The 20059-nt window shown below is 40.6% G+C and overlaps 1 protein-coding gene across 3 annotated transcripts in view; it reads left to right on the forward strand.

Annotated features, from left to right (window-relative positions):
• Positions 1 to 9111: 9111 nt before the first annotated feature.
• ENPP1 (ectonucleotide pyrophosphatase/phosphodiesterase 1) overlaps positions 9112 to 20059 on the forward strand; it is an 81625-nt gene continuing 70677 nt past the window's right edge. For all 3 annotated transcript variants that reach the window (XM_078370794.1, XM_002746966.7, XM_078370795.1), the window contains exon 1: positions 9112 to 9369. In XM_078370794.1, coding sequence (XP_078226920.1) covers positions 9130 to 9369 — 240 coding nt within the window. In that variant the 5' untranslated portion in view covers positions 9112 to 9129. The remainder of the gene's footprint in view (positions 9370 to 20059) is intronic.

Consider the following 20059-nt stretch of genomic DNA (forward strand, 5'->3'; position numbering starts at 1 on the left):
TACTACAAAGCATAGTTACAAAAAAGTCAGGAGACGATGTACAGGAAGTCTCTGCTACACTGGGATGAGAGAAAGTTGACCCTTTTGACTCTGTGGAGTGTGGAAAAAGGGTGAAAAGAGTTAAGGGGAGCTCCCAATTACACAGCTTTATGATGCCTTTACTTTCTGGTAAAGCTGAAATCCTAGATATGGGGCTAAGTGTTTGGTAAGGTTAGAAGAAAGCCTGAAGTACAGATGTTTGTACCCTGCGTTTTGATTGGATCTCATGGAGGAGGAGACTGTTGGAGGAATGTTCCCCTCATCAATATGCAGGAGCTACTTCCAGGAATAAACAGTGGCACAGTGTGTCTAGGCAGAATCCAAGCAGCACTTTGAAGCTTCATTGACTCTCCTGTAGGAAGAGAGCAATCCAGAAGCAACTCCATGCCATTTGGGTCTATGGAAGGTACCTGAGTTGAGAGCCACTGGAGCAATACTGTGGACCTCACAGTTAAAGTTATCTAACCCAGAGAGCCAAATATATAAAGAGCTTAGACCATGGCTTTATGGAGAATGTGGCTATATTCAGAAGCGACTGTTGCTGTACCATGAACTGGGGTAGACTTTAATCAGCTATAAAAGACCTCTGAGCCTTGATGGAGCTAAGAAAACAAGTCAGAAATTTGCCAGCAGCATCTCGGGAGACACAAGTGGAAGGTTCCCTAGGACGATATCAGACCAGACACTTAACACACAGATTAGCAAGGGCGTAATGAAAACTCAAGGAGAAGCAAGCCAATGCAAGGCCCATCTCATGCTGCCACAACAACCCTGTCCAGCTCCAGCCAGTAAACATCTAGACACAATCCTGGGAGAGATTAGAGGCAGGGGATAAGACAGGAATAGTGAACACATCTATCTCCAAACACTGAGTTATCTCAAAGATACTGAAAACTGCTGAGATGATATGATCTAGTTTCCCCTCCCCTATATCTATCATCTCAATCCCTTCTTACCCAGTGGGATGAGAGATGAGGACAATGGACCATTATACATACACATCTAACTAGAAATGTGTAAATTTTTGTCTTTTCTATACACTTCCTAAAATTCCAAGTAATATCCAAAGAATAGACACAATGTCCACAGTAAGTAGAAAGAATGGTCCTTTATAGCAATTTGCCTCAAAGGAAACTGCCCATGGAGACTTCATAATGTTTAGAGAATTTCAACAGTAAATAGGAACCAGTGAAATTGTATTGAACATTTGTTATCTTTTCTTTCCAGCATGAAACCCCTTTTCCTCTGGAAAAACACATCAATTATACATTGAGGATCCAGCCCCTTCCTAACCATCTTAAACCTTAATTAAGCTCAACACATGCTTGGCTCTTTCTATATATCCCAATCACTGAGTTATCCAAAGGGATAGAAAGGGATTGAGAGAATGTGATTTAGTCTTTTAAAGATTTAGTCTTTAAAATTCCCTGGCATTGATAGGGAATTCCTAGCCTACAGTTAAAATGAAGGCTGGGAAAAATTTTAATCCTCTGCAGACATAACTGGTACACCGTTAGGACAGAGTTTACAAATTAGAAGCCTAAGGATAAATAGTCTCATGGGTACATTTTTGTTTTTTGTTTTTGTTTTTACTTTTGGCCTCCATGGTGTTTTTAAAAATATTGACTCATTTGCCAATATTTAAAAATTGAAAAAAAACACAAATTTCTGGTGTTTATTAAAAAATCTGAAATAGATTTTCAGATATGAAAGTGAAAAGAGTGGAAAATTCTCTCCACAAAATGCAAGTATTAAAATGGACAGTACTCTCAGTAACATCCATTTCAGTGTTCTGGAAATTGACCATAGGCAGTCAAGCTGGACTTTTTACTCCTGAAAAACTGCTGGAGCTTTAGATAGCAACAGTGGTAGTCTGTAGCTTTTAGTCACTGTAGGGATAGACTTAATTTGGTAGAATCATGGTGAGGTGTGAAAAAACTGCTTTGTAAAAGTGGCAACACTGGTAAATCAAACAGAAAACAGAATAATAATGGAATTCAGAATTACTGTAACATATTATTTAAAAGTCAAGTTTTCAATGAAAACTACAATTCATGCAAAGAAGATATTGTGACTTATACTCAGGGAATTATTAGTGTATATATGCATATACATATGTGTATGTGAATGTGCATATATGTGTGTATGTATATACAGATATATATATATACATACACACATATATATAGACATATATACACACATACACACATACATACACATATATATACATATATATACACATACACATATATACATATATATACACATACACACACATACATATATACATATTCTATTTTCTTAATTTCTTTAAAAAGCATAGGATTATTTAAAGCTATGACTGTAACACTGCAACACTGACTTTACAAGACATATAGATTAATATATGACAATAACAACAGAAAAGAGGGATGAATAAATGGATATGTATTACATAAAAATTGTTGTATCTTACCAGAATTAAGCCAGTTTCAATCTGACGTAGGTGATAAGTTGAAAATACATGTTGTAACTCCTAGAACAATAACTAAGAAAATAACTTTTACAAAAGCTAAAGTTCAACAGAGAAATGATTTCACTTACATGTGGAAAAATTTAAACTTACAGATGTAGAAAGTAGAATGGTAGTAACCAGGGGCTGGTGTGGGGTGTGGCGTGGTTGGGGAAATGTTCATCATAGGGCCAATCACAACTGGAATGAATTTCAACGTTTACGGTAAATTAAATTAAATTTTGACATAGCTGCCAAGGTAATTCAATGGAGAACTGAAAGTCTTCAACAATTGGTGCTGGAACCATTGGATATTCATGTGTATAACAATTAATTTAGACCATTATCGCACACATTACACAAAAATTAACTCAGAATGGATCCTAGACCCAAATGTAAGGGCTAAAATTACAACACTTAAGAAGAAAACATTGAAGAAACTATTGTGGCTTTGGGTGAGTCAGAGGTTTCCTATATGTAATACCAAAATCAGGTTCCATAAGAGAAAGTATTGAGGAATTGGATTTTATAAAAACAATTTAAAAACTTGTCATTTAAAAGACAACATTAAGAAAAAGAAGCTGGATAAAATATTTTCAAATCATAAATATGATAAAAGACTTGTGTCCAGAATATATAAAGAACTTTATAACTTAATAATTACATGAGAAACAAATCTGATAAAAATGGGCAAGAGATTTGAGTAGACATTTCACTAAAGAAGATGTATAGGTGGCAGATAAGCACATGAAAAGATGTTCAACATAATTAGTCACTAGATAAATTCAAATAAAAGACACTGAGGTACTCCCAAACACCTATTCAAATGGCTATTATAAAAGACTGAGAATAGGAAGTGTTGCAAAGTATGTGGACTCCTTACAGATTGATATCCCGAGAATAGTAAGTGTTAGAAGGGCATATGGATTCCTTAAGTGTTGCTGGTAGGAATGCACAATGGTAAAGCACATTGGGAAACAGTTACCCCGTTTCTCAAAAATTTAAATATATGCTTTGCATATGACTTAACAATCATACTCCCAGTTATCTAACCGAGGGAAATGAAAATGCAGGTTCACACACAGACATGCACATGAATGTTCATAGCAGCATTATTTATAATTGCTCAAGGTGGAAACAATATGAACATCCAGCAACTGGTGAAAAGATAAAATATGAGATTACTACTATGTATAAAAAGGAGCTACTGATACTTGCATCAGCATGGATGAATTTCAAAACATTACGCTAAGTGAAAGAAGCCAGACACAAAAGACAACTTGGTATAATACCATTGAAATGAATTTTCTAGAAAAGGCAAAGCTATAGACAGAAAGCAGAGAAGTCTTTGGTTGGGACTGGAGTGGGAGCAGTTTTTGATTACACATGGCAGAAACAAACTTTTTGAGGTGATGAAATTGTTCCAAAACTGGCTTCATTAATAGTTGCACAACTGTATAAATTACTAAAAATCACTAAACTGTATGCATATAATGGGTAGATATTATAATCTGTAAATGGTACTTTAAATAACACTTAAAATTCAGATTACCTGGCAACCCTACATTTTGTTTGAAATAGAGATGTAAGTCCAGGCTCGGTGGCTCACACCTGTAATCCCAGCATGTTGGGAGGCCAAGGCAGGCAGGTCACCTGAAGTTGGGAGTTTGACACCAGCCTGACCAACATGGAGAAACCCCATTTCTAAAAAAAAAAAAAAAAAAAGTAGAGGTATAAGAGATAATGAAGGAATGTCAACTAAAAAGTGAAGGACTGGACAGCAGCTTCCTGTAGCAGGTGATCAGTGATGATCTGGGGCCAGTGGTGTGGGGATAAGAAGAATTTATGAAGATACTTGTAGGTAAAGAAAGTCATATTTATTATAGCATGTATGAAAATATGTTGCAACAGACAGGCCAGCAAGGGAGGAGCTGACTGTAAGGAGATGAAGGCTCGCTGGGGATGTTACAGAATGGTGCTTGTGCTGTGTGCTGAAGAGGGCTTTGTGCACTACTGATAATACCATGGTTGCCATGAATTAGCTTGCATTTTTTTTTATCACCCAAGGGTCTGGTGATAGCCGGATGCAGGAAGATTGTTAGTAATTTGTGCAAGAGGGCTATGTTCTAGATCATGAAGAAAGGCAGACTTAAAGCTTATCTGCTTTCTTTTTTTGCTTTCCCTCTGTCCCACCGTCCTGACTCCTTTTTGCTAATTAGAACTCCATACTTTTTAAAAATGGTGTATGTATTTTCCATTTTCCCAGTTTCAATTACTTTCCATGGGATCTTATACTTCTGAATTCACTCTATTCATTTTGTTACCTAACTGATTCCTATAGGCATCTCTCCCTTATCCTAGAGCAGCAAGTATCCCTTCCTGGCCCTCTTTGTAGATGCAGGCCCTATCACAGTTCTCAGATCTTCCCAGAGATTATATATAAACCATGCATAATTTAGGAGAAAAGTAAATCTTTTTATTCTATCTCTTAGGGATAGTCAGTGGTTGATTTAAAATGGAAAGGACAGATTTAAATGCTTATGTACAGTTGAAATGTCAAACTTTTTTTGGCATTTAGAGATATTATCTGAAACAGCATTTTACAAATAAGGAAACCAAGGCTCAGAGACTTCTGGTAATCTGTTCAAGGTCACATGGTTATCCAAGCCTCTTTGCTCCAGAGGACATATTTTTGTGCTTTCAAAAAAAGAAAGAAAAATCAAGATGTCATACAGATTCTTAATAAAAATTAATGTCACAGAAAAATGTTTTCTCTAGGCTTCACAAAGATTAAAGAGGCTTGTGGTTTTTTTTTTTCCTTTTAGATTTGGCTAGATGTCTTTCTTGTTTTACTGGCAAATTAGAAGAAAGCTGGAAAAGCTCTGGGACAGCTGCTAAAATAATTACCTTACAGCATATTTCATTTTTTAATAGTTAAGAAAAGTTGTTTCCCAACCTCGAAGTAATAATTAAACACAGATAAATTTTTTTTGATTTGTGTTTTGGCCTTATCTACAACTAAAGCTTCAGTACCAAGGGAGAAATGTTTAAATATTTATGTTACAATAAAACTTAAATAAAATCTTAAATTATCATCTTTACTGCTGTACCAGATTAGAGTATGCAATCACTAAAACAGAGTGATTTAGAATTAATCATGAAATATTCATTGTTCACCTTTGCATTAAGCCAAAAATTTGTGTTGTGGCTTTATGTCTCATTACCTTATTGTACTTTGGAATGTGAGGGTGAAGCTGTCCCTCAGACCATTTAGAATAAAGAAGACTGTGAGGCAGTATCTCACTATAGGCATTGCAATGTCTATAGCTAAACCTAAGAACAGCATACTTGACTCATTTTATTTATTTATTTATTTTTCAGGCAGAGTCATGCTCCATTGCCCAGGCTGCAGTGCAGTGACATGATCTCTGCTCAACGCAACCTCCACCTCTCGGGTTCAAGCAATTCTCCTGCCTCAGCCTACAGAGTTGCTGGGACTACAGGCATGTGCCACTATGCCCTGCTAATTCCTGTATTTTTAGTAGAGATGGGATTTCACCACATTAGCCAGGCTGGTCTTGAGTGCTTGACCTCAAATGATCCATCCGCCTCAGCCTCCCAAAGTGCTGGGATTACAGGCGTGAGCCACCGTGCCCGGCCTTGGCTCATTTTTATTCCTCTGATTTTAGACTTCCAACTGAGCTTTTATAATCACTCATAAAAGTCCCAACTGGCACAGATGAGGCATGAGCATTAGGCAGAGGCCACATCCTGGTAGCGTGTGTGCCAGGTCCATCCTGCAGATGTGGCTTTTAAATGTGCTACATTTTGTTTGTTTGAAGAAACTGTTTCTCTGAATTTTGTAGACAACATTTTGCAACTTGGAGAATTCACACAAACATGTAAATTTCCTGCTTCTTTTGAACAATCTGACCATTTGTCCACACTAGGCACACAATCCTGTTGAATAGATGCTGCAACCTTTAACATGGCACATGGTTCACCTTTTGCGATGTGTATACTGTTGCCTCAGTCAAATGTGGCTCCTGACGTATTGTACTTTCGAAAAAAGAAAGAAAAACCAGGATATCATATAGAATCTTAAAAATAAATTAATGCCACAGAAAAATGATTTCCTTAGGCCTCTAGATGTTTAAGATGTTTGTGACACGGCACACTGTATACTGTCTTTTCCAAATGCTAAGTCTTTAAAGTGGTTTGTTGCCTTAACATGCAGACAATACACTTCTTCTACTTGTTTTGTCAGGTTCAAAGCCACTTTGGATAATGTCTCTGTTGAGCTGCTTTTAGAAGTTTTGACCCTCATTTGACCAGTCTCAGTGGAGCAAATCTTTGTTCTTGAATCTGGTTTTTGGAAAGAGTCAAAGGAAAATTTGGAACCAAGTTTGGGGCAGAAAAATATGTGTGACTACGAAATAGTGAAAACCTGTTTCTCTTGAGTGGTTTGTGAGCTGGCTCAAAGGTAACTTTTTAAAAAAAGTTCAGTGCTTTGAGGGAAGGCTTTTTACTTCTTCCAGATGTCAACTGCCCTTTCTACTAAGCTCTCATAATACTGAAGCAGCCTTATTGTCTGGGGTACACCCAAGGTTCTTGGTCTCACGATCACAGAGATCAAACATGTGGACACACACAAAGGGTGAGGTTTAGAGCAGAATTTTTAATAGGCAAAAGAAAGAGAATAGCTTTCTGCTACCGAGAGGGGTCCCGGAAAAAGGGGTTACTGATCCATAGTGAAATATAAGGGTTTTTATAGATGAGCAGTGGGGAGGCAGTGTCTGATCTACATCAGGAGTGAAAAACCGATTAGGACCAGGTGTGCCATCTGCACACGGCACAAAAAACCCGTTAGGATCAGGTGTGTGATCTACATAGGGCTCAAATCTCTGGCAGCCCCTGCCCCAATCTTCTACTATATAGGCGGGTAGCTACTCCATGTTGCCTATTTCTGTCTTACTGTGCATGTACTAAAAAAGAGGAGGTGGACTCCCCATGGTGGACAGGCCTGGCCCAGGTAGCCCCTTCTATCTGTGCCACATCCCCGAGCAAGCTTCCAGCTTCCTCACCTATGTGTGCAGCCCAATCTTCCAGGCTGGCCTTTGTTAGAAAGGAAGTGATTTCCTGGGATGCTTTTAGTTAGAAGGGAAGTTCTGCCGAGGACTCTTCTGTCCTCATTATCTGCCTAAATAATGCCTTTCTATCTCCTGTATGAATATCCTATGTGCGACTTTATTGTGCATATATGCCTTAGGTTTTAATTGTTTTTTATTTACAAGTTGGTCCTCCCCTCCCTCCCCCCTGCTTTAACCACACTTGAGGAAAGATACATTTTAACTCATTTTTTATATGGTATGTACAGTTGGAGGCCAAAAGCTTGAGTTGAAGGATTCATTACTTAATGAATGAATGGATGGGTGGATGGATGAGTCAGTATAAATGAAGAGCATCCCAAGTTGACTATTTTAAAGAGGGATAACATGTATTTTATATTTGTTAAACATTCATCCTCATTTGTAAATATTTGTATATATTCATGCAGTCTAAATGTATTGAAAACTAATTGTTTTCCTTGGTCCCTGAAGTCAGTCCTGGGTATTGCAAAGTAGTTCAAAGTCACTGGTTTCCCTCTGTCTCACTTCACTACACACTGGTGATTTTGCTAACTGATGAGCCAGCAAATGTAAAAGTTCCAGAATCAAAGGTAAACAAACGCCTCAAGAATCATAGCTTGTTAATATCCTAGTTCAAAAATAAGGCTTATCGGAGTATTTCAGATTGCATGAAGACTTTTGATATTGCGGAGTATCACTGTCAACCTCAGAAAAGGGCAACACCAACTCTTGAAACTTCCAATAAAGCCTAGAAGAATTAAATATACATAAAACCAATGGCGACAAGACTCCAGAAACCACATAAAACCGTGGAAAACGAACTATTTCTTATATGTGTGTATAGTATACGTAAACCTACGTGTTTTAACGTGGACGATTTCTCTCTCAGTGTAGCTTAGGTAGTGGTGGGGGTCAGGGCTCGGAGCCGAAGATGCGGAAAGTCGCCTTCCTCCATGGTTTACTTGCTTTTCCATCCAGAGACTCACAGGTTGCCCCCAAGACTCCACTCTCTCGCCTTTGAGAAGCCGGAGCAGCATCGGCTGCTGCATCCTTCTCCTCCTCCCCGCTTCTATTTTGGGGCCCCATGATCTCATGCCCTCTGCAGACCACACGCTGCAATTTCAGTACGGGCCGCGCCGCGAGGCCACGCAGGGCGATTCCTTCAAGTGTCGGGAGGGTGGCCGGGGTGCGGGGAAGGGACGGCTCGGAGGGGAGAAGTTCAAGACACGCCCACGTAAGGGACCCAAAATAACCGACACGCAGAGTGCCCGAAATCAGACAGGAAGCCCAGTAATCCGGGGCGTTGAGTCGCTGTTCCCTGACAGCGAGCGCCAGGCGTAGGGCGGGGAGCCAAGGGTCCGACCGCGAGGGGCGGGCGCGGCGGGCGGGGCGGGGCGGGGCGGGGCGCGAGGCGCGGGCCTATTAAAGGCGCGGCCGGGCGGCGGGGCCGGAGCGCCCGGGGCCACGATGGAGCGCGACGGCTGCGCGGGAGGTGGGAGCCGCGGTGGCGAGGGCAGGCGCGCTCCCTGGGAGGGCCCCGCGGGGAACGGCCGCGATCCGGGCCGCAGCGACGCCGCCGAGGCGCCCAGGGACCCGCAAGCGGCCGCGTCCTTGCTGGCCCCCATGGACGTGGGGGAGGAGCCGCTGGAGAAGGCGGTGCGCGCCCGCACGGCCAAGGACCCCAACACCTATAAAGTGCTCTCGCTGGTAGGTGCGCGGCCAGGCCCGGGCGCCCGGGAGGGCTGGAAGGACGGAGAGGGCGGCGCCGAGCTCCTAAGCCCTCGGCGCGGTCAGCCCGGGTCCCCGGAGGGAGGCGTGGTCCGGGAGCGCCTCTTCGCCCGTGCGCTCTCCTCCGCAGCTTTTGCAAGTGCCCTACCCCGCCGCCCCTGCCTGGTACCCTGGTAGGGCAGGATGGTTCACTCTCACTTGAATAGCGGATGCCTGTGAAAGCTCGCTGTTCAAAATGCTCATCCTTAGAAATACTAGCCCCCCTGCCCCAGGAGAGTAGGAGTTTTTAAGAGGAGAAAAATGACAAACGCAAAAAGTTGTTGGGCTTAAGAAGGTGCATCGATGTGTTGCTTCTTTTGGGGGGGCTCTGAGTGCAGTATGCATGATTTTACTTGGGTTAACTGGTTCCAGTTGAAGAGTTAGCAGTGCTCTTTAAGTTTTATTAGGAATAGGGAACACTTTTTCCCTTTGGCTCCGTTTTGGAATTTTCTTGCAGCTGCTCAGAAATTCCATGGATATTCAAGTTATGTGGCTGAAGAAACCTTTATGATTCTTTGCCCTCTCTCCTAACCGTAGGTCACACGGTTTGTGTTGCTAACAAAAGCTACCAATTACTCCTCTGCTATTTTGCTATGGCAGTTAGTTGCAGGACCCACAGTCAACTTGATGAAATGTGGGGATTGGTTTTTATCGTTAATTCATGGTGGAAAGTGTTGACTGAGAGAAGGCCTGAATTCCTGGCTGTTATTGATTGCTAAGGCCTTGCATAACTCCCCGTGTTAAAACGCACGCTTTGAATGAAGAGACCCCCCCCCCCCACAACGGGCTTCGTGTAAGCAACATGGCTGTTTATTCACCTGGGTGCAGGTGGGCTAATGTTGAAGGTCTGTGGGATAGGAGTTGGTTTTATAGGTTGGGGCAAATTTTTGGGGGAGGGGGTAGGGGTGTTACAGAGTAAGATTAGTTACAGTGATGGGGGTAGGGGCAAGGAGTATCATTACCATAAGTTCAGTTTCAGTGGCTGGTGGGGTAAGGCGGAAGAGTAGTTAAGATGGCGGGGTGGGGTGAGGAGTATTCACATTATCATAATACCAGTTAAAATGGCAGGGTGGGTTGATGTTGGGTTGGGGGGAAGCTCCACTGGGTGATCAGGGAGGATGGAGAACGCTGGCAGTGGGTGGGAGTGATTAGCCGAGCCAGGCAGGGCTTTAGATTTTTTGGGTCCGGGCTTGCAATGGAGGCCTAACACTTGCCAAACCTCATTTTTTTCTCTCTTAAAATGGGAACATCAACTCCCTTGTGCATTGCATGGGATTATTGTGAAAATCAAGCTGCAAAATGTATGTGAGGAAGTAAATTGGAAACCCCAGGAAATAGAATCATTTTTATTGTATTAAGTGGAGATCACAGATTTCTATGTATAGTGTACCCTAAAATATATCCCTTTACATATGAGTGAACAATACTTTGTAGAAAATTTTCTAATTTTTAAAGTCTCCTTTCATTTTGTATGCATTTCCATTTTCACTGTATTTGGGATATCATGGAGATGCTACAATACTTTGAGGAATCAATCTTCCTAGACTTAAGAGATGATGTCATATACTTTGTACTTACAAAGAAGGCTAAGGTTCAAAGAATAAGAATCCCGAGCCACGTGATGTTTGCATCTTAAGATAAAATTTTGCACCTTGTATTGTATCACTGTTTGAGTCTATAATAACACGATGTTGAGTAGGACTTAGTCTCTTGAGCCACCTTTTTAAAATTTTGTTAATGGAAGACCTTAGCTTTTACAAGCTGATCACTTAAATTGTTTAGTATCCATACCTTCAGATATTTTACTCATGATGAGGTAGTCAGTAAGTGTACATGGAGTCTGTATGTAACTCCAGTGCAAAACCATTTCTACATGCCTACAAATCTTTAAAGGTTTTTAAATGCAAAATTCAGTTTTTAAATTCATTTACTTATACATCAACAACAGATACCAGCAAAGGTCTACTTTTGGAACAAGCTTTCTAGTCTTTAAGAACTGCAGTCAACTGGTCAAACAGCATTCCGTTATGGTCTGATGATGCAACTCTGGGCATTTGACATGGAAGTGTCCTAGGACTGATTTCCACAAGTAGGACTATTGTGGACCTTTTTTATTCCATTAATTGGGGTCTTTTGCATCTATTGAATTGGAAAGAATTCCTACTTCATATCTTTTGATGGAATACTGTGAGACATTAACATAAAATGTCACCAATAGATCTGGTGCAGTGACTCATACCTATGATCCTGGCACTTGGGGAGGCTGAGGCAGTTTAACTGCTTGAGTCCAGGAGTTTGAGACCAGCCTGGGCAACATGACAAAACCTCATCTCTACAAAAGATAACAAAAATTAGCTGGGTATGGTGGCATGTGTCTGTATTCCCAGCACTTGGGAGGCTGGCATGAGAGGTTTACCTGAGCCAGGGAAAGTTAAGGCTGCAGTGAGCCGTGATTGTGCCACCGTTCTCCAGCTTGGGTGACACAGTGAGACCCTTTATTGTTGAAATTGCTATTTAGAAATTGAACTGAAATTGCAAACTCTTATTCTTTCTCTTCCCTGCTTCAATACCTTCTTCCCCAACCCCCATGCCCCCTAGAATTTTCCCACATAATGGGCTCCAAAGGGAAAAGGCCCCAAAAGGAACCTGACAATTGTCATCCAAGAGCTCTGGGCCATGTCTTCTAGAGAAGAGCTACAGTTATAGAATTCCTTTTTTTATTTTTTTCAGATTAAACCTCAGCAAACTTTTTAGAAAGCTGCAGAAATGAATTGAACTAATTGCACCCTGGGGTTGGGATTAGGAGAGGCCCACCACAGTGGTCCTCACCTACACTGTTTTAATTTAGGAGGATACATAGAAGAGTTGCCTTGCCTTGTGGAGGCAATCATGCTGAAGTGGCAATGTAATTGTTACATTATTCTGCAGTTTTCTCAGATAAATTAAAATGTAGACGTGTGAGAGTGGATGAAGAAATAAGGATTCTGTCCTAACATGGCTTCTCCCCAGTGTGGTGTTTGATCCTAGGAGAGGGTCACCAAGCTCTGCTTTAGAGGCTTTTGGCCTTTGGCCCTGGGAATGCTTATGCCTAGGCATTGAGCCAAACTGAGGAAAACTGCAAGAGGGAAAAACAAGTATTGTTCTCTACATGCATCAGTAGGTATGTTAAATATTAGGTGCCTTTCCTTTGCTGTAAATGAAGTTTTGAACTGAAATGTAGACTTCTGCTGAGATGTATTGACTTGTAGATGTATTTAAATATCCCTCTTGTTTCCTGGAGTGATTTTAGAGGATCATGTAATTCTTAACGACATTGCAATACACTTCTCCAGTTAGCTCCTCAAAAGCATTATTTCGTGTGTGTGTTTGTGACCTGCTGTACTTATGAATACATATATCTGTGTATCTGTGTATGTGTAAAGGGCTTTGTGTGTGGACGGTGGTCCCTGAAGACTACTTTCGTGTTTCAATGAAAGAGTTCTTTTTTTTTTTTTTTTTTTAAATATGAGTAGAGAATCTGTTTGGCCCAAGTTTGAGGACTGCAACCCAGGAGTACAGATTCAAGTTAGTTGCCCTGAGTATATGCTAGTATTAGCAGCAGTTACAAATGGGTTTTTAAAGGAAAAAAGAAGAGGCAGTTCCTAAGTTGTTTATCAAGCATTTTTGTTACAATAGCAAGCTATTAGTTGGCTACACATTGCTCTTTGTATCACAGATTCCAGGAACATGAAGATAGTGGGTGAGGCAGCTGTCAGGAACAAAATACTTTAAAAGATTTGCCCCCGGGAATGGGTGCAGTGAGATGTGACTGATGTCCCATGCTCCTGTCTCTCTGGGCCTGATAAATTTTGCATAGTTTGCATTTCTCAGACTACTCTGAGCAATTTTTCTTTCTCATTTCCTCCTTTTGATAAAATCTTTCTCTTCTGAAAATACTGAGGATCAACATTTTAGATGTAAGTTTGTCCCATGTTGCAGGGAAGGCTCATTCCGGATAATCTTGTCCCATGTCAGAGGGAATGAGCAGAAGTACTATAACTTAAGAACTTTGTGAGGTTCCAGGGCCAAATGGGTTGGCAACAATTCAGGGATTGGATTGAACAAGAAAGGGACAGAGGAGTGGGATCTCAGGCCATTCACTTACACTGGAGTTGACTCATGTTGGATCAGTTCTATACATCTAGCTATTTTGATTAGTTTTTTGTTATAGAATTTTGTGGTAGACTGTAGACATCTAGAAATACAAAGCATAATCAATTTAAGAATAAAAAGTATGACACAAATAAGGATAATTATCAACAAAACAACTTGAAATACAAATATGAGAAGTGTTCCTATTCCTGAAAGTAACCAAATGAATATTTTAATCCACTTGTTGTCCTGGTCTAAAGAACCAAGTGTTGAAGATCTCAACTGAGGAAGATGTCCACTCAGGCAGGGCAGCCTGATACTGTCTTTTCTAACGTGATTGGAAAGGGTCCTTTATTTCATGGCATTTTCCGTTAAACACAATCTACAGGTTAGAGGCCATGATCTTTGATATTTTTGTCTCCTGAGAGTTTGCTGTTAAAAGAATCCTTAATTAATTCAGAATTTTCAGTGAGAAACTTATAAGGCCTTGGCAATAATGAAGAATATCACCTTGTTAATGGGAAAACCAAACTCAGTAAAATATTTTAAAGAGGTTTATTCTGAGCCAAGATGAGTGACTGTGGTTCAGGGAAATATATTCTCAAGGAGTCCTGAGAACATGCACCTGAGGCAGTTGGATTGCCATTTTTTTTTTTTGAGATGGAGTTTCACTCTTGTTACCCAGGCTGGCGTGCAGTGGCGTGATCTCCGCTCACGGCAACCTCCGCCTCCTGGGTTCAGGCAATTCTTCTGCCTCAGCCTCCTTAGTAGCTGGGACTACAGGCACGTGCCACCATGCCCAGCTAATTTTTGTATTTTTAGTAGAGACAGGGTTTCACCGTGTTAACAAGGATGGTCTCAATCTCTTGACCTCGTGATCCACCCGCCTCGGCCTCCCAAAGTGCTGGGATTACAGGCGTGAGCCACCGTGCCTGGCCTGGATTACCATTTCTTAAAATATATTTCAGGGAGACAGGAGTTACTGGCGAAGACATACATCAACACATGAAAGGTGTATACATTGATTCCATATGAAAAGGTGGGATGTCTTAGAGCAAGGGCTTACCGGTTATTTATTCAGTGTATTCAGAGAATCTTTCTTTTTCTTTTAAGACAGTCTTTGTCACCCAGTTTGGAGTTCAATGGTGCAATCTCGGGCCACTGCAGCCTTCCCCTCCTGGGTTCTAGCAGTTCTCCTGTCTCAGCTTCCCGAGTAGCTAGGATTATAGGCACACACTACCACTCCTGGCTAATTTTTTGTATTTTAGTAGAAATGGGGTTTCACCATGTTGCCCAGGCTGGTCTCAAGTTCCTGAGCTCAGGCAGTGCACCCGCCTCAGCCTCCCAAAGTGCTATGATAATAGGTGTGAGCCACTGAGCCTGGTGATTCAGAGATCCTTTAATTTGCAATTGATTAAAGGGGTAAGGCTCTGTCTAAAACTTAGAATCAATAGAAAGGGATGTTGTGGCTGGGTGTGGTGGCTCATGCCTGTAATACCAGCACTTTGGGAGGCTGATGTGTGTGGGATCATTTGAGGTCAGGAGTTTGAGACCGGCCTGACCAACATGGTAAAACCCCATCTCTACTGAAAATAAAGAAAAATTAGCAGGATGTGGTAGCACATGCCTGTAGTACCAACCACTTGGGAGGCTGAGGCAGAAGAACCACTTGAGCCCAGGAGGTGGAGGTTGCAGTGAGCCAGGATTGCACCATTGCACTCCAGCGTGAGTGACAGAGCAAGACTATCTCAAAAAAAAAAAAAAAAGGATATTGTAAGTTAAGCATGCTATATAGCAATATTATGGTTTGCAGACATGACTTAACTTTCTCCTTGCATAGCCTTAAGGTCTTGTTTATAACTTGATGTCTTATTGCCACAGACCGTTTTTTGCAGTCTTATCTCTATGGTAACATTAATGCTGGTCAATTGTGCCTAAACTCCAAAAGGGAGGGAGTATGAGGTACATTTGACCTCTCTGCCTATTTTGACTGAGAACTCAGTTTTTAAGGTTTCTCTGGAGTCTCCTTGGTCAAGAGCAGTTCCGTTCAGTTGGTCGAGGGCTTTGGATTTTATTTTTAGTTTACAGCTTTTCAGGTGAGCAGGTTCATAAGCTTCTTCAAGGAAGCTGGGAAGATGGGTGCGAGGATTTTCACATTCTTATTTGAAAGGGAGAAAGCTGAGGGTAGAATGTAAGTTAAGCAAATGGAACCGCCTTAGGCCAGGGAAAGTTAAAGCTTTCTGTGAGCTTTGCCAATTGACTTTTCATTACTGCATTTATTTATTCTTCCACTCTGAAAGACTGGGTGGGGTTTGCACAGTGGAAAGGCTGATCTGTCCGATCTCAGTCAGCTTCAACTACACAAGATAAGATTTCAGGCTGAGCATAGTGGCTAATGCCTCAAATCCCAGTACTTTGGGAGGCTGATGTGGGAGGATTGCTTGAGCCCGGGAGTTCAAGACCAACCTGGACAACATGGTGAGACCTCCTCTCCACAACATATGTTAGGACCTTCAGAAATGGAGAGTGCGGTGGGTTCATGCTGGTACCAATCGCTGATTTTAGAGAAAAACACCAGGTGATGGTGGGAAGTCACTGTGAATCCTGCTGACCTAAAGAAGAAAAACTGAGGCAAAATTAATTAAGTAGAGAGTTTTATTTGGGCCAAGTTTGAGGAATGCAACCCAGGAGCCTAGATTCAATTTGTCCTGAGAATATGCTCTGAAAGTTCTTTATAAATCTCAGAAGCTGGTATTATTTGAGTTTTGGGTGTAAAAATTATAATTCAGTTAGCTTCCTTTTCCTTCCCTTACAATCCATTATCTTAACTCTAGAATACAGAAGGAAGAATGTTCAAGCTAAGTCTCTGCTCTTAATCAGACTTGGAGTTGACATTGCTCTTTGGTTTATAAAATGTGTTATCTCTCTAGCTGTAGTTTAACATTTTATTTCAAAATAACCAAAGCATCTAAAGAGGCCAGAGATGTGTCCTCTGTGTCCCTTATGGTGTTTGTTTCACATGTTCTAATAAAATGCACAAAGGATTCCTAGGAACCCAAGACTGTTGTATTTACTATTAGGCCGAAGATGGTACCTGGCACTCAGTGTCAGCTTTTAATTGGCTGGATGAACGTCCTGCATTTTGGTTAGACTGAACCACACTTTAACTTGGAAAAGGGGAAGATGGGAAGACTGAACACACAAGCAGGGACCCATGGGCCTGTCATGGTCAGGAATCCAAATAGAGATGACACTTGGGTATAAATTCAGGGGTAAGATTTAAACTGAGACATTCTTTTATTTGGGTATAGGGAGATGGAGGAGGTAGTGAATGAACAGAAGTACCCAACTAAGGTGAGTGTGCCTAAAAAGAGGGCATACAGCACCTCGGTGAAAACTTGGATTAGAATCAGAAATCCAGTCAGTGAATATTCCCTGAGGTACAAACACTCCAAGTGTGGCAGTCGGCCTGTGTGAACGAGAGCCTCCTTTACTCCTTCACTGTCACCAAGGCCTCTTTGGTTTTGGTAACTTTTGCTGCCACACCCGGAATTCAGTCTTTGTGATTCTTGTAGATGGCGCCCTCTTCTTCAGCATTGCTTTCTGTCACCTCCTTTCTTGTGACTTGAATCATGTTCTGGTATTTCTCTGGCACCATTCGTACCTCAGCTGTCTCTACTCCATCTAGTCTTTTTTCTCAGGGATATGCACCTATTGTTTCAAAAACATTTTGCTCATTTCTCTTCTGTTTCACTTGTTTAGTTAACTTTGGACACTCAGTTTTGTCATCTCCTGCCCAATCAGGACTCTGAAGAAAATCCCTGGTGGTAACATTGAGAGACCTTGTGTATTCTGTATAATAAAGAACTGGGGGCCATTAACCTTTCTAGAACAGAAATTTTCATCTATCAGATTTTTTTTTTTTTGAGGCAGAGTTTTGCTCTGTCGCGCAGGCTGAAGTGCAGTGGTATGAACTTGGCTCACTACAACCTCTGTCCGCCTCCCAGGTTCAGGTGATTCTCCTGCTTCAGCCTCCCGAGTAGCTGGGATTACAGGCACACACCATCATGCCTGGCTAATTTTTTTTTTTTTTTTTTTTGTATGTCTGGTAGAGACAGGGTTTTACCACATTGGATAAGCTGGTCTTGAACTCTTGACCTCAAGTGATCTGCCCACCTTGGCCTCCCAAAGTGCTGAGGTCACAGGTTTGAGCTGTTACGCCCGGCTCTATCAGGTTTTCATCTTCATCCAGCTGACTCTTTACCTTAAGTAGAAATATTAAAGGCAAATGAAATAGTTTCATATTCAATTTTGCTTTCTAGTTTGATGAATACCATTGTAAGATATTTGTGTGATATTTAAGATAGAAATATATTTCATCTATATTATGGCTTTTTTTTTTTTTTACAAGCCAGAGAACTTTATCATGATTCATAACTTCATTTTTTTCTTGCTAGGGGAAGAGGCATTTTAAGTTCCAGACAACTTAGGAACAAATAAGCTTTTGGAATACAACTGGTAATTAGAGATCTGCTTTTGGTTAAAATAAACATGCCTCCATCAACCATAAGATATCCCCCAACAAGAAAAGATAAACAAGAAACATTTTAGCAGATGAGCTCAAGGCAGAACATAGATTACTCTTCTAAGCATAAATATGCAAAATTCTGACCCAACTCAAAAATCTCTTATCATCAGATAAAAACTAAGTTATGCATTTACGAAGGAAAGACAGTGTAGTAACACATTTAAGGTTTTTCAAAAGAGTGACCAGAACATTCAGTTAAATATTAACGAGAAGACTCTATTTTCTGAGTATTTTAGTTATCTGAGATTTAGTTACAATTAAGGTAATATCTTTAGTATCTTTGAAAAATTATTCTTACCTTTTTTTTACTTTTAGTTTTTAGAAGAAGAGTTGGTAGAAATGTAGGTGGTAGAAGTTTAGATGATTATAATCATTTATGTAGCACTTGGCAGTTTTAAAAAGCATTTTCTCATATATTTTTGATTGATCCTCAATACTCCACAACTGTGAAATAGGAAAGTGTGGTGACAGTCAATTCTGCTTTACAGATAAGGAAGCTGAGGCTCAGTCAGGAATTCAGCCAGGTTTCTGTGAAATTGTTATTGTGCATAAAAGCCACCTGGAAAGTGTTAAAGACAGAGATTTTTAGGCTCCACATTAGATCTAATATGGGTTGTTAGATTTAGAATGGACCCAAAGAATCTGCACTTTTTAACAAGTACCTCAGGTTATTCAGATGTAGGTGGTTCATTTACTCCACTTCTAGAAACAGTGGGCTAAATTTATAGGCAAAAGCCACACCATTAGTAAGTAATAGACTATCATGGTAACTGGAAGGACTTTTAATTACAGATTTTTATCATGGATAATAGCTAATGCTATTCCATTCATTTGCTCAGTGTTATATCCTAGTCATCAAGCTTGGCCTGCTGTTGGGTTTCCAACTCTCCTTTGCCTGGTTCAATATAACAATATGTAATCAGAATCTAAGAAATTTCTGGTGTCATGATGCTAAAGATTGCCTCTATAGTGAGATGTAATATGTGTCTTTGGTAGTTCAGTGACTAGATTTCCCTGGGTGGAAACCAAAATTAGTGCACTTTATTAATGTGAAATCAATAATCAGCTGTTTCTGTGAACTTCCAAAGTATGTATACTTTTGGGAAATTGTGTTTTTCTTCTTAGTTTGAGTCTCTTTCTTGGCTTATTTTTAAACGCAGTAGAATAGAAACACAGAGAGTTGTGATAGAAAGTCATTTTAGGCTGGGTGAGTTGACTCATGCCTCTAAAGGGGGCCAGGGCAGGAGGATCACTTGAGGCCAGAATTTAAGATCAGCCTGGGCAATATACTGAGACCCCACGTCTCTCTCTTTCTCTCACCCTCTCAATCTCTCTCTCTCTCTTTCTCTGTCTCTTTTTCTTTCCCTTATTCCCTCTCCTTTTCCCTCCCTCTCCATATATATATATACACACACACACACATATGTACACACACACATGTGTTCTTCATATTATATACATATATGTGTATGTATACATATCTCTATATTTTATATATATATACATGTAAGAAAGTCATTTTGGAGGAAGTGAGCTGTCACAAGTATATCTCATTTATGGATTGACCATTTTCTCACCATTATTTCAGGACTTTGCACAGACTTAACTGGCAAACATTCTATCACAGGTGTGATCTGAGAGTCTTAACACAAAATCACTCTATCTTGGTTTTCAGGTGAATATTTTTGAGAAAGCAGCTTGTTGCTAAAGGTGTGTTTCCCAACCCTCCTCCTCCTTAGAAAGCTTTTTTTTTTTTGACATTAGCAAGCATCTGGGGGGTCTTGATGAAGCATCTAGGGCCTGTGATCTCTTATGGTTAGAGAGAGAACTGAAAAGAAACTCAGTGGTTTTTTATGATGTTACACAATAACTTGTGTAGTAAAATAAATATAACCATCATGAAATTTTTTT

This window comes from Callithrix jacchus, chromosome 4 (genome assembly GCF_049354715.1).
Source record: "Callithrix jacchus isolate 240 chromosome 4, calJac240_pri, whole genome shotgun sequence".
In the NCBI taxonomy this organism is placed as follows: Eukaryota; Metazoa; Chordata; class Mammalia; order Primates; family Cebidae; genus Callithrix; species Callithrix jacchus.